This window comes from Leptosomus discolor, chromosome 3, assembly GCF_034619465.1.
Source record: "Leptosomus discolor isolate bLepDis1 chromosome 3, bLepDis1.hap2, whole genome shotgun sequence".
In the NCBI taxonomy this organism is placed as follows: domain Eukaryota; kingdom Metazoa; phylum Chordata; class Aves; order Leptosomiformes; family Leptosomidae; genus Leptosomus; species Leptosomus discolor.
In genome coordinates, this window is record NC_141393.1 from 43,056,002 (window position 1) to 43,071,806 (window position 15,805).

General features: G+C 41.2%; 1 protein-coding gene across 1 annotated transcript; it reads right to left on the bottom strand.

Annotated features, from left to right (window-relative positions):
• Positions 1-398: 398 nt before the first annotated feature.
• On the bottom strand, positions 399-1,800 carry LOC104342216 (carbohydrate sulfotransferase 9). The gene is made up of 2 exons (XM_009960383.2): positions 1,707-1,800; positions 399-1,249 (listed from the first exon to the last, which is right to left on the bottom strand). Exons 1-2 carry the CDS (start codon positions 1,798-1,800, stop codon positions 399-401), a joined length of 945 nt encoding a protein of 314 aa, XP_009958685.1.
• Positions 1,801-15,805: the final 14,005 nt, after the last annotated feature.

Below are 15,805 nucleotides of genomic sequence, written 5' to 3' on the forward strand. Positions count from 1 at the left end.
GACTCTCAAGCAGATTGTTTATTGCTTCATATGTTTTTCCAATAAAAAATTAAAATAATTTGTATAAAAAAATGATGTCTTGAAAATATTCATTGTGAAAAACAACATTCTTCATCCTTCCCCTGTCTCTTACCAGCAGACCAAAATCTATCATTTAGAAACAGTCTTCATGAAACAAACATATACCATGAATGATCAACAGGAATTTTGTATAGGTAAAGTACTGTACAGTACAACAGATCATGGCAGGGATTCGTTATAAGAGTGCTTAGGATGATAAACCACGTCTCCAAACAGCAGTAAAATTTCAGCAGCAGTCAATCACCAAGCCACCTATCAAGCACCTGTGAGGAGAAGGTCAGCCCATTTTGTACAAAGGAAACTGTTCTTTGTTTAACCTAGTCATTGAGGGAAAAGTAACCCTCATATTTCATAGTATAGTTGAACAAGAAAAAATCCATTTGATACAATTTTTTGATTTTCTCAATTTGTTCTGAGTTCAATTGTCTGAGATACTCCAAGGTGATATCACCATTAGTTCGTTTCTCTGAGCCATACCTCTTCAAGCTGGGGTAGTGCAGGCTCTCTGGTGCTCCAATGACTTTCAGAACATGCTCAGAATCTAATCCAAGAGTTTCATACTTACCCAGAATATCATAGCGAATGTTGCAAGGATCACAGAGCAGATACATTGGTTTCCAGTGAATGTCAAGACTATTTGGTGGTTTTGCTGTAATGAAGTTGATGAACTCCTGGAAACTCACTTTTTCAGAAGAATTTTTGTTTTTCCTGAACATTGCCCTAATCTCATTAGCGACAGTGACACTGTAGAATGGTTCGGAGTGCAGAAGTTTGTCTCTGTAAGCTGAAACCAGTCGTTCCAAGGGATGTCTAGTGAACATCACTTTGGTATAATTGCTCAGAAATTCCTTTTGTATGGCAGGGGGGTAAGACACCAGCTTTTTGATCAGCGAAGTCTGGTGGATGTGGTCATGCTCGATTTCAGAAGCTTCCGCATTCAAGCCTGCTTGGAGAAGAAAAATAATTCTCTTCCAGTTGGAGCAGCCTACCTTGGGCACCTCACAGTACATAAATTTATGTTTGTGCTCCACAAAGAGCTGGTTTGCAACATGAGAATCCGATTTGATTCTTAATTTAAGAAGGTTGTTCTTCAGGCAGATAGAAGCCAGTGTGCTTCTGCGATCATTTTGAATTGCCAGCCAATCTTTGGTTGGATCAGAAAAAACACCTGCAGCTGAAGAAGAAATTTAAAACATTAGCATGAAATAGAGTTACATAAGTCTCTTTCTTTGTGACAATCATAGCATTCAATCTCTCTCCCTGCATACAAAAACTAATGAAGATGCTAAAATCAACTTTCCGTTTACTCTCACCAGACTCCACTATGGCAAACAGGCAATAAACTGTCCTGCTTAGTGAAAAGTTTGTGAAAGTTAAAAGTTTCAACATGTTAGCAGTATTACTCTAAGCAAGATCGATGTTCTAACACTTCTGATGTCAACTGGTTATTGTAGTGCTCTTCCTCTCATACATTGCTAAGATAGCTATCACAGTTACAGCGCCCTGGACATTTTCATAGTATTGTCTATCACTTAGATGCTGTAGTTTCTTTGTAACGCATTTGAGAAAGGTGTCCCTGGTTCTAGAAAACTTTAAGTCTTTCTCTTGGTAAATTCTTTACTCACCTGTTAGTTTTTTTTGTCTCTTACAGAAAAACCCAAAAAGAAATATCCCAAAAATAAAATTTGGGAGAAGGAAAATTAACACCTTCTGGTTCATATTATCTTCACAGGAAGAAGTATGATGTGATCTCTAAAGTGGAAACCTGCCTTTCTGTCAACAAGGAAAGATGATACAAGTTAGATTTTGTATGATTGATGTAACAAAGATCACACGTCATTCTCTTACAGAATTTACAGCAGTAGAAAGACCTTTCAAGCCCTATAAAAAAAAAGGCTTTGTTAATAAGTAAAAATTTTCCTATGAAAAAGACTTACCACAATTATAATGTTAAACCAAACAGACAAATAATATGACCATTTCAAAGTATTACAAAATTCCCCTCTTTCTCAGAACAGTGAACTGTGTGTGAGCAAATACTCCTCCCCTTCTCATTTAAAGCTGGTGTTCCTGTCAAGCAAACTCTCTATCTCTTCCCATTGTGTAACAATAACCTCATTTAGGATTACAGAGATGTATTTTTTTAATAACAAAATAACCTTACTCATTGGAGTCTGTGAGTACAAATCTTTCTGCAACCTGCAACAGGCCTATCCACAAGCCTTCAGGATGCATTCAGGATGAGATTGGACAAATAAATCCATATTCACTGCAGGATAAACTCTTCCACATTCCAGCAGAGAATCCTAACTACTAACAACAGGTGAACTCTCTCATTCTCTCTGTCCCAGAGACACTGCAGCCTATATATGTTTGTTGCCATTGCTGCTGGAGCATAAGAGCCCCAAAATAGTTCATTATGGCAGGAAGCATGTAGAAGCAGCAGAGGAAACAACAGAAAAGGAGCTGTTCCATGCTTACAGACGAAAGGAGAGATGGCCAAAACAGTCCAACACTCAATGTGTTCCCTCTGCTCTGCTTGCTCGTTCTGTCTCCTTGCACTTCCTGGAGAGAGAGCTCTCCAAGTCCTCTGGGCAATCTTGTTGTGTTGCCCCCATTAGAAAGCTCTTCCTCAGCGTGCTTTTCATCACTTTTTATTTGAAGTAATAAAATTCATTGCAAAACCATAACTACTGGTAAACAAAACATTCTATTTCTGTCCCATAAAGTGTGCCCCACCAAAAAAGTCAAGCAACAACTTTTCCGCTTTTCAATTTTGCACCCTGAACCTGCTGGCAATAAGAACATCATTGCCTGGATTTCTTGGGGATGTAACTTCACCTTTTGTTTTGTTTTATTTTTAGAAAGGTACAACAGGACCACTCTGGAAGCTCTCTGTGGTGCCCTCCTCCCACACACACAGTGTGTACGTCCATAAACCCCAGCTGCCATAATGGAAACTGGTTTCCTGTTGTGTCCTGAGACACCAGTAGAAGCAGCACTAGTCAAATTGCTGAAAATGTACTTGCACGCAAGGCTTCCTCCTTTCAGGGCTGATGGGTGGTTATTATATCACACGTCTTTACCAGAATATCTTCAAACTTGTATGGTTAACAGCATCACTAATTATTAAATCTCTCTTAGTTTAGGCATGACCTGAGAAATGGAGAGGGATGACTGTTCACTCTCTCTGACGTGTAAACATCATTATGAACAAATATGCAGTCACATATATTAACGATTTACTTGTGTTTACATTAAACTGTTACAATACTCATTCAAATCAATGCAGTATTCTTTACACATGATGGCATTTAGCCAATATTTTTGCATTTTCTTGGTTGCATAAGACCATTATAAGGGCTACAACAAAAAATATGTGTTGATCTTCGGCCTTTAACCTTTTCTTCACTGGACATCAATTCTGTGTGGTCTACTGACTTCTAATGCATCAAAGGCTGTTTTCAAGGCCAGCTAAAAGTCAGTCAGATTGTTCATTGATCTCATGAGGTCCAAGACTGAGTGATCCCTTTTAATTCTATTTCAGGAAGTTTGAAGCCACAATTTCGCACTGTGTAGCAATTAAAATAAATATGACACTGTCATTCTGTACAGGGACTCCTTGTTAGAGTATGCTTAGGAGAAAGAGGTTGGGCTTCATTTACCTTAAATGCTGTCCGCTCAGGGTAGTTATTGTTATCATACCCATCTCAGGAATCAGAAAATGAACTAGATTAATTTACACTATTTAGATACTTGTATCATATATATATTTGTTAATTAAATTACTGGTACAGAATATAAGGTCTGCCATAAGACACATTTCATGTTGAAACATGTCAGTGAGTCCCCAGAGGGAAATGGAATAGACTTGCCTTCTTGAGGGAAAGAAGCTCTTTATGAGCTCGTCAAACACAGCAGACAACTCCTAAGATATTTGCATATCTGTGGAAGCAAAAGAATCTTTATTTTAATTCAGGAGAATGGTCAGACCATAAGGAGAGATAGAACGAGCTCCAAGGTGACAGGTGAAATCTGTCTGGACCTCTTAGAAAACTTCAAAGTGCAAACTGGCTGTAAGAGCTAAAACCGTCCATCAACAAGTGAGGTCAACATGATGATTCAGAGAAGCTACCTGAAGGTGAAGTCCGAAGGCTTCTTCTGAAGATGTTTTCTGATCCAAGACCCAAATACAGAGTTCTGTGTAATGCAAAGTCTCCAAGGATGAAAATCACCTAAGAGCAACCTGAGAAATAGGAGGAAAGAAAATTCTGAGAGCCGTTTTGTCACAAAGAGGACAAGTCACCCGGAAATGAAAAAGGGGGGGGAAAAAATCCAAAAAACCCCCACCTTTGTGATACATTGTATCAGTAGATCAGATGAACTTTTTCTTCTATTTCTTCACTTACATCTTTTCCAGATATTTGTAATTGTGTTGTCTATTTTAGATGTAATTAATTAATACATCTATTTGCATTTTACCTCATCCTACCTTGAATTAAGTGTGATTTAAGGTGACTGGATAACTACAAGGCATTCCTCAGTTGAGGTGTGGTGAATCTAATAACACAACAGCTCCATAATACATAGTCTGGTTCTGCTGTAACCAAAGGGCAGCAGAATGGGCTTCTACAGGCAAGGTGGAAAGACAGTACTGTAGGACTCAAAAAAAAAAAAAAAAAAAAAAAGAGGCAGAAATGTCTTCTATTGAAATATGACACAGGGAGGAGTCAGAGATCTAAATGTCTCTTTGGAACTCACATATCCCCAAAGAGAGGAGAAAATACTCAAAAATAAATACAGGGCGTTAATCTGCTTTGTTCTTGTCACATACGGTTGTGTGCTTTCTGTGGATTTTTTTTTAATCTTCTAGATGACAGCCTCACACTACACTGTTGATTTTTGCTCGTTCTTCAGATCACATCATTATAGATCAACCACATGTAGCTATGGCATAATATTTTCAACTCTGCATGTCTTACTGGATTCTGCAGATTTCATCAGAAACCATTTTGTGACTTTTTCTTGGATGTTACTAAACAGTAAACCAGGCAGTAAGAGGAATGATCCCTATAGAACCCTTTCCTGCAGAACTCTTTCAGGAGGATTTCTATCAGGTGATGAGATTTTTTTGAGGCCTGACAGTTAGCTAATGTTTAATTCCTTCAATGTGTGTCCAGCTGATTTGATGCCTTTCATTTGACTTGATACTGAAGCATGTTTTTGGGAAACATGCTGCACTATCAAGTCAAATGCTTTATACAATTCTAAATCCACTATATCAATGTTATTACTTTAATCAACCAACCCCAAACAAAACTAGTAAAGTCAGTCTGGTGAGATCCATTTCCTGTAGCACAATCCAAAGTTCAATGTGAAAGCAACCAGAGCAATTGTTCAAGCCGAGGGAGGTAGCAAATGGGGAACAGATTACACAGAATCACAGACTGGCAGGTGTTGGAAGGGACCTCGAAAGATCATCTAGTCCAACCCCCCTGCCAGAGCAGGACCACCTAGAGTAGGTCACACAGGAAGGCATCCAGGTTGGTTTTGAATGTCTCCAGAGAAGGAGACTCCACAGCCTCTCTGGGCAGCCTGTTCCAGTGCTCTGTCACCCGCATAGTGAAAAAGTTTTTCCTTATGTTAATGTGAAACCTCCTGTGCTCCAGCTTGCACCCGTTGCCCCTTGTGCTGTTATTGAAGAGCCTGGCTCCATTCTCCTGATACTCGCCCTTTCCATATTTATAAACATTGATGAGGTCACTCCTCAGTCTCCTCTTCTCCAAGCTCAAGAGACCCAGCTCCCTCAGCCTTTCATCAGATGGGAGATGTTCCACCCCCTTAATCATCTTTGTGGCTCTGTGTTAAAACAGATTATTGGACAAAGCAATGCAAATCACCTCACGTCCATGCAAGATGAGAAAAAAACTGAAGTCCTCATAAAATGAGAAATATTTATTGAATTCCAACCCTGTTTGCATTACTGATAATTCTACCATCTCCCTTTATTAATCCACTGTTAAGATTCTTTTCTTCCCAGTATACACTCCTCATAACAAAACCAAAACGAGTTATATCATGTTGTTCATATCTTTGTTCTCAAATTTGCTGACCACAAATGTTGTTTCCTTTCTTCTGTTTCCTTTAAGAAACTTATAACAATTTTTCTGCTTTTAATTACTTTCAACATCCCCCTTTTCTATATGCTACACTGGGTATGGAGGAGTGGCTGGCAACCTACTTGCACATCACCTGTATGTCAGCCTAGATCATTTGACCCAGAAGAGCTATCTCAAAGATGAGGTTGTACTTCTCCAGGGCTCTTACAAAAGTGTCATGTGCCTGAGTCATCGGATAACTCTTTTCTGTCAAATTGCTTTTTCTTGTTTCATTTGTCTTGTACTTGCTTTCCATTTTGTGATACTAGACCTTCTGCAACCATCCCATACATGTTAGCAGTCTGGACTTTAACTGTTCATACCATATATAGCTACACCACAACCACTCACACTTACCCAACCACCAACTTTGGTTTTGTAATGCATTCCTTTTCACCTGACCAAAACAAGGTCTGATATAGAACCTCTAGTATTCTTCCAATTAGGAAGTATTTAGACAGTCAAAAGATGTTTTAATGATAAAGTCATGTGAGGACATGGCCTAGCACATCACACTTAGACTGAAGTTTTCTCTCCTGCCACACAGGTCTATTCCTAGCACAGGCACCAGAGTAGATTACGTTGCCTTGAAACAGGTATCACTGGTACATCGTTCTGTCCTTGAACTGCTAAAACAACGATTCAGAATAAAGCATTTCCTAATCCTTCTCCTGGAACTGCTGGACTACTGCAACTGAAAAACACGCAGTTTTTAAAGAAGTATTAAAAAAAATCAGTCCAAAGAACCAGTATTTTGATACTTTTATAAACAATTGGAAATCCTATAACTGGAAAAGTTGAATAATGTTAAGTACATATGGGACCTATCACCCAACTAAAGAAATACATGTACATGCACTCGTGTGTGTAAATGTATATATATTTCTGAACTTTACGTATGTGTACATATATATATACACACACATACGTGTGGTTCAGAAACACATTAATACCAGTTACACTGGCATATTATTTGCTCCAAGTAAACTAAGTATGTTGATAAGGATTTAAAGTATCCTGGTGATAAACTTACAAAGGTGTGTCTCAAGCTAACTTTTCGCAAAGACAGATCTTGGTCACAGCTCAGCGTATGGCGTGATCCTCTGCACTCTACTTGACAATAAATGGGACTTTCCGGATTAAAGGAGTGAAATTACAACAATACTTATTTGTGTTCATGATACATTTGAAGCCAAAAGTAGTAAAAGGTGCCAGTAGGGCAGCTCAGCGGAAGGTAGGGAAATTCTCTGGAAACAGATAACATTCTCAGTCACTGAGGTGCATTTTGCACTTAAGCCCTGTTAATCCCTTCAAAAAGACAACTGCAAATACATACATACTGATATGTACGTGGGTACATAGAAGGTGAGGAGGGAGTGGCTTGTAGAAACACTCCAGGGACAGCCAGAATAAAAAACGAACAAGAAAAACAGGCTTTGCTGGACACAATTCTGACTGAGTGAACTGTGCCTTTAGAAGCAAGACCGTTGCTCACCCAAATCTGCAGCCCCCTTGTTCCTGTACAGCACACTATGGATGGACAGCGGGGAGGGAGACCTCACAAACTGGAGTCTCAGCAGGCGGGCTGGCCTACTCCATGAAGTGGAAAACAGTTAGTGGATTAGAAACCTCCAACAGGCCGCAAACAGGCAAGGGCTGGAGGAACCATCTGATCTGGGTCATTTTGCCAACAAGAGACAGGTCCTGACATCACCTCACTTGCAGCAGCAAGGGCTGAAAGGCGTTAGGCAAGAACGGGTACAAGCTCAGTAGGGAGACAACATATGAGCTGGGCTGGGGACTACTGAGGAAGAGGGTGACAGAGGTGTCCTACAGAGTAGCACACTTCAAAGCAGTGAGATGGGTACAAAGCCACCATTTCCAACAGAGGCACAAGCTAAAACTCTTTTTCCCTGCAATGGTCATCTCAGCCCACTGTTACTGCATAAGATTTCTTTTTGGTTTCAGCAACTGCAGTGCTCCTTTCCTCATTGCCATCATTAAACTGCTTGTTATGCTCATTACACCACCTTCTTATGCCTGTCTTTTAGCTTCTCCTTCTCTATTTCATCCCATGTCATCTCCCTGTCTTACCTTCCAAGGTTTTTCTTTACTTGTCATTTCTCATGCAGTATTAAAAGCTCAGCTTTACTTTCTGATCAGTCATATTGCTAGCCCCTGCTACCATTAGCCCTTGCTAACAAACAAATAGCTTCTACTTTCTCCTCTGCTGCCCTTCTTTTTGGAACAAGTTTCTGAAGCACCTATAGGGTGCTTTGAGCACTCTATAGGGCACTAGCCCCTGCACCTTTTGAGGATGCCAACACCGGTTAGGCTGCCAGCATGCTAAAACTGTTACCAACCAGCCAACAAAAAAGCAAGCAAAATGAAGAGCCAATTTGGGGATGAAAAGAATCAAAGTGAGGAGAAAAAAAGAGTACATGGGAAAAGGCAACACAGAGTCTGACAGAAAAACTCCCAGAGAGGGGCAGAGAGCAGCAATCTAAGGACAAACGGTGCAGCCGGGGCCATGGGAAATAGAAGGGTTGTGTAGCCAGCTCAAACGATGCTGTGGGAAAGGGAGGTTGAGAATGGGAGTGGAAAAGACACAAAGATTAACTCAGTGAAGTAAAGATGGAGAAAAACAAATTCAAGGAAATGAGTATAGAAAGAAATATGCAAAACTGTCCAATAAATTACTACAGATGCTTGAAGAGGAATGAGATGAAGTGCACTGCAATCACTCGTGCACTAGAACCCAGCACTTACTATGTGATCAAACCTGTCTCTGTTTTCCTTCCTGTAGTTGTGGCCAGAAAGGCCATGGGCTTTTGATTTTGTAAGTATGGCCACTTCCCATTGATAATGCCAGCTCTTCCCTTTGAGATGGGGAGCCGGGAGTCAAGTGCAATAGCCACATGGCCAGTGTGGCAGGAGCCTCACCAGCCTGGATCTACCACCCCTGAAAGGTGAAGACTGGAGACGGTGACCAGGTTCAGCCAAGAGACCAGATCATCAGGCAGAGCCATGGTGACATTGGCTCATGGATGGGCCCAGCTCAGCTGGACCATGGGGAGCTGGAGACCAGCCCTGCTGTGGCATCTCTGGGGCAGGGACTGGTGGCTCTGTGGGGCTGACATGGGGTCCTGGTCTGTGGGAAGCCACAGGGGGCTGGGCTGGGACAGTTGGTGCCCTGTTAGTGCTTTCAGGGCCTGACAGACAATATGAGAACAAAGTCCACCACTCTGCTTGGTTACCTGGTAATGGGCTGAGGGGCCTTCTTATCTAAACCCTTAATTCAGAATCCCACACATGTATCAACTGCCATTTAAACCACTGCAAAACCAATCATAGGACAGCAGCCTTCACTTTTTTTTAGGGAATCTGTATGAGCCTAAGAAACTTGGAAAGGAGAAAGAAAAGGAGAAAAGGGAGTACAGAAGAAAAGCTTAAAACATGATGCACGCCTACCATGGAGGCGATGAATGACCTCCTCCCAGGCTTGTTTCATGGGAGATGGGGCCTCACAAAATCCCTCTGCTTTTCTCATTATATTGATCACTCAGTCTCTGGCTTTTCATGTGTCTTACCTAGAATCATAGAATCATTAGGTTGGAAGAGACCTCTAGGATCAAGTCCAACCGTTGACCTAACATCACCATGCCCACTAAACCATGTCCTGAAGTGTCATATCTACATGCTTTTTAAACACCTCCAGGGATGGTGACTCCACCACTTCCCTGGGCAGCCTGTCCCAACACCTAACCACTCTTTCAGTAAAAGAAATTTTTCCTATGTTCAATCTAAACCTCCTCTGGCCCAACTTGAGGCCATTTCCTCTCGTCCTTGGGAGAAAAGACCAACCCCTACCTCACTACAACCTCCTTTCAGGTAGTTGTAGAGAGTGATGATGTCTCCCCTCAGCCTCCTCTTCTCCAGACTGAACAACCCCAGTTCCCTCAGGCGCTCCTCATAAGACCTGTTCTCCAGACCCTTCACCAGCTTCGTTGCCCTTCTCTGGACACACTCCAGCACCTCAATGTCTTTTTTGTAGTGAGGGGCCCAAAACCGCACCCAGTATTTGAGGTGTCGTCTCACCAGTGCAGAGTACAGGGGCACGATCGCTTCCCTACTCCTGCTGGCCACACTATTTCTGATACAGGCCAGGATGCTGTTGGCCTTCTTGACTACACTCCTGGCTCATGTTCAGCTGGCTGCCGACCAGCACCCCCAGGTCCTTTTCCGCCGGGCAGCTTTCCAGCCACTCTTCCCCAAGCCTGTAGCACTGCATGGGGTTGTTGTGACCCAAGTGTAGGACCCAGCACTTGGCCTGGTTAAACCTCATGTTCCCTCCCATATTTATCTTCTCAGTTACTGTTGGTAACAGCAGTGTTGTCTTTGCCCTTCAGGTCTACTCACCTTGTCTCAATACTAGATCCTCTCTGTCCCCTCCTGCTTCTCACCTCCCTGTGTAAACTTCATTCATTCATTCCTGCCATTGCACACCAAATAGCATAGCCAGAAGTGTCTGTAACTCTCCCAGTCGCTCAGCACGCAGCCCCCAGACAACCTCCTAGCTGCTATTTACCTTGTTAGATCCTTCTTGTATTCCCTCCACTAGCACCCCTCTGTCATAAGTGATGACAGTCATGATCTCTCTTTCTCTTTTTACACTCCAGTGCATACAAAATGCCTCTGCTTAAATTATTTTCCTTTTTGCTCCCATCTCTTCCACCTTCTTCTATTATTGTAGTCCAGCTTTTGACTCCCATTTTCAGGATCCAACACTGTTTTGTCCAAAACCATACCTCTACTCCCATTCGCCCCAACTCTTTTTTTTTTATAATCCTCCAAAGACTCCTGCATAGGAATCATGTACAAGTCCTTTCACTGGTGTTTTGGTGCCTGCTTTTTTACAGAAATAACCTTCTCCTCACCAGAAACATCCTGACAATTACTGACAAACTGTGTGTATGCATTCTTCCCTCTTCCTACATGAATCTAGGCCTATTTTTCCTTTCCTTTCTGGTCTCCTCTGTATTGCAGAACAAGCTGATCAGCAGAAATATTATGTTTAAAGTCTGTTTTTATGAAACATGTTTTTACATCATACTATGGCACATGCATTATCAAATATTAAGAAGTTAGGAAATAGCATTAAAGTGGTGCACAAGCTAAATCATAGACAGCATAAGATGAAGTATCTGCTGGCTTTTGGCAGCACAGTCTTGAAACTAAAGAGCTGACATTTCAGAGTATTTAATGTCACAGTACACTCCAAGTTCAAAATAGTCTTGCTGATTCAGTTACAGTTATGAATGCTCAAAAGATCTGCGAATCTGTTTTCCAAAGCCTGCTCAAGTACCCAAAATGCAGAATGGACAGTCAAAGAGAGCCTCTGAAAAGGTGGGAACCCGACATCACATGGGATTATTGTGACAGAAAAAGAACCCAAACTTTCATCCTAAAACCTCTTGCCTGATTCACTGCACACCTTCCTCATCTGCTGTAGATAGTGGGGATCCTACTGCACAGCCCTAGAGCATCTGTCCTGTGAGCTGTGTCAAGTTGTGTGGAACATCTTGTTTCTTTAAAAAACAAGTGTTGAAATACTACTGAAAAATGTATTCGTGTGGCATCACAACAATATGCACAAAAATCATTGTCAGTGGTGAATCATTTAGCTCCCATGACTGATCTTATGATACTCACTCTAATAGAATAACTGATAGTGGCAGCAGGTTGATATCTTTTAAACAAACCCAGTGTCAACAATGATGAGACCCAAGCTCGTTAGACTTATCTGCTGACAGCAACAAAATGGCGAGACTCAGGCACACAGGATGCCATTCCTGGCACTGGAAGAGAATGGTCCCTAGTACAGCTTGCCCCTGCTTTCCCTGTTCCCACCATCAGCACAGCCTGCCAAGAGTCTTGCACTCCCACTTCCACCTCCTTGCACCCCACTCCCCAGTAGCTCTCCCACACTGAGTTGACCTGCTGCTGGACATATATTTGCATAGACATCATTGCTTTGCCCTCTGCCCCTGCTCCAGGTGTGACCCCCCTTCTTCCCCAGTCCCTACTTCCACTCCACAGGCAAAATTTTAACTGAGCCTCCAGCAAATCCTCACCTCCAAAAGCCATCCTTGTTTTGCTCCCAGTCAGCTTGCCCAGCAAATCTTGTTTTCCAGCTTCCAAAATGCGCATCAGATCTCACTCCAATTCTGCTGTTCAGTCTTGCCCAGGCACAAGCCAGCTCTTTGCTGGCACCCAGTGCTAGACTCCTCCCTTAGTCTCCTCAGTCAGCCTCACAGCCCCCCACATCAACCACACTTCCAAGCCCAGCTCATCAGATCTGTCTCTTCTTCTTCCAAGCCTCCCACGCAGCTCCACTGCTTCTTGCTCTCAGCTCTGTACTCAGCTAGTCCCAGGTTCTGCACTTAAGCTCCTCTAGCTATTTTAGTATCTCCCAAACTATACTGACACATTTTCCTTTCCTTTCCCTCCCACATCAATTTTCACATTGCTTATCAAGGCAGTTTCTTCCTGGTGATTTCATTCTTTGAATCTATTTTGCCAGTGATCCTCAACACTTTTCCCAAAAAAATCTTGCTCATGCTTGTCTTGTTATTTAAAATGGGAGCCTTACTCCCTTGTGCCATCTCAGTCCAGCAGAGGTTTCACTGAGAATATACAGGAGGAATCCCCTTAGACTCATTTTTCAAATGCTTTTTCCAAAGCCTGCAAAGTACCTAAACTTAGAGAAAAGGTCACTGAAACCATTTAAGATGAGAAAAAAGAGCAGTTTCAGAGCACCCTGTATAAAAACCTATGAACTATTTTTGCTCAAAGGCTTTAAAAAATTATACTGAGGCACATATTTCTTAATTTTTTCAGCTTAAAAATTTCAGCTTAAACACTTGAATTTTGACAAAATCCTATGGAGCTGCAAACCACATTGAAACGAGAAGAGTCAAGACATGTATTACCCTTAGCAAAGTCGGAAAGCAAATGAAAGCCTCTGTCTCTTCATTTTAGGCACCAGAATTCTTGTAGCATCAACTTTTAGCTGTATGTTATACTCCCCTGTTCTTAACTGAGGAGAGCTATAGCAATGAAAAATAGACTGCCAAAAAAATCCTCTGTAGATTCACTTCATCATGGTGTGATTTCAAAAGATAAATAACGTCTCAGTTTATTTCTTGAGAGATACAATGGCAATTTCTAAATATAGAAATGTAAAAAACCCAAAGCAAAAACAACTCTGTGACAAAGAAATCTCTCTCTTTGTGGAGGTTTTACTACACTATGAAAATCACAGTAACATGAAAAGCTACCAAAAATCAAATTTTACTCAGCAATCAGACAACCTATGTGGAGATTTCCCATTCCTTTGAGTGATGATAAATAGAAAATAAAGATTCAGAAAAAGAAAAATCAGTCCAAAGAGACACATCATTTTTATTTTATGCCCAGGTCTGCAAAGGAAATTGGATGAGAGGATTTTGTCTTCTCCTTACCTGCTCTTCAAGGCTGGGAAAAGTGTTTCTGCATCCACACAGACGCTTTCCCAGGAGAGCATCTGAAACACTCTGTATACGTAGTATTTGTCTTTGTTTTGATTAAATGCCCAGCTAAAAGATGCAAGTGTTTCCTTGTGAATGTTTAGGTGAGCATCTCCAGCTGCACATTACAAAGCAATGTGCTGTGTCTCTCTCTGGGTATAATGAGCAGCATTTAACCACTCCCTGCGTATGGTCTACAGCAGCTGTCAGAGCCTGCCAAGTGCTTCAAACAGCAGCCTGCCAAGAGGCTGTCTGCTAAGCAATCAAGAAGGAGGATGGTTGGGAATATGAGGGTAAAGGTAATTTGGTTGAAAGCAACTGTGAAGTGATAATGTATATTATTTTTAGATGAGGAACAAGAGGAAAGATCAATTCAGACCAAATGGCCTCTATACAAGAAGACTCGAATAAACCCTGGGAACTGGTAGGTAAGTTCTCATGGGAAACATGGCTAAAGCAGAAGGAATTCAGTAGAGTTGGCAGTTCCTTAAAGAAATGATGTTTAGGGTACAAACACAAACAATCCCACAGAGTAGGAGGATAGGAAGTATGGTCAGAGATCAACTTGGCTAAGCCACACGGTCTTCAATGACCTGAAACACAAGAAGGAAATGTACAGAAAGTGGAAACCAGGTCAAACTCCTAAGGACAAGTATCAAAGAACAGCATGAGATGCTGAAACGAAGTCAGAAAGAATAAATTTAACTGCAAAAAGCAATGGACATAAGGGATAGCAAGAAAACAAATCTGTAAGGAAAAGAAAAGCCTAGTGATAGTTCATTTGCAGAAGGCCGAAGTACATTTTCCATCACTTCATAAAAGAGTGATCTGTAATTATTATTAATAACTAAGCCCAGTAAGAAAGAATCCATCTAAAATAAGAAAAGAACAGATCTGAGAATAATTTGGAAATACTGCAGTTCAGCTCATCCTCAATTATGCCTCTACTGCGTGTCTCCAGAAGAGCTCTCCATTGGTTGTTGACAGTACTAAGTCTCCCTTGACTGCGATAGGAACCTACACCCCCGCACAGATATAGATGGCTGTTGTACAGGCAGTTAGGTGAAGTATGTCCTGTCCATAGTGACAGCTGCACCTGAGGAAGTGCGCATGAAGGTACCTTGAGAACAGAGTGAAGCAAGCCCAGAGCTATTTTAGCTTCCTCTGAAAACTCTCAAAAGTTGCGTGAGAAATGCGTGAAGAGGTGAACACAGTGCTCATCTTTAAAAAGCCAAGAAATAACAACATGACCAATTCTGGAAAAATACAGAATAAATGAAAAAATAAATTATTCATAAAAGGTTAGAGATAGTTTAAAAAAAATACTGCTTTATATTTTTGACATATAGGCTGCTAATTTCTGCGACAGAGAAGCCCCAGATCATGTGATATGTTTTAATTTTAATAAAGTTATTGACATTAACTCATAACTTTTTCAAAAGTAAATTAAAGTGAAACTACTTCAGGGAGACTGCAAAACCACCTGAAGAGACAAACCAAAACAACAGACTTTAAGATCAGTTTTTAATCATTCACTATCAATCTCAAAAAACACAAACAGTGAGATTCTAGCTGGGTCTGTTCTGGGTGAGATAATGGCTCAAGTCACTAATGACTTGGATAAAGCAACAATCCTTCAACCTTGTAGATAACAACAAGACCAGATGAACAGCAAACACTTTGCATGATACATTCAATTCAGAATGCTCTTGACAAATAAGAGAAATTATGTGTAGAAGAAAACACATTACAATGCAATTGTGTGTACAAGTGTGAGGTTCTGAAAGGAAATAATAGTTGGTAAAGATGTAGGACTGGCGATGATCGATTAGGCAGCCATTGAGCCAAAAAAGGATAAGAGGGGTAGCAGTCAGGTGCAAGCTATACATGAATAAGTGGTGTTACACCATATGTGCAAAAGAATGCAAACTGTGTGCTAGGAAGATAGACTGTTTTGCTTGTATGATGCATTAAGGAACACCTCCTGTTATATTTCTG

What these genes read in the sequence shown, in the direction of transcription:
- LOC104342216 (XM_009960383.2), bottom strand. Translation starts at nt 1,800, where the DNA reads ATGAACCAGAAGGTGTTAATTTTCCTTCTCCCAAATTTTATTTTTGGG. An exon ending in GAGACAAAAAAAACTAACAG is followed by an intron (nt 1,250 to 1,706) that starts GTGAGTAAAGAA and finishes CTTCAGCTGCAG; the next exon opens with GTGTTTTTTCTGATCCAACC.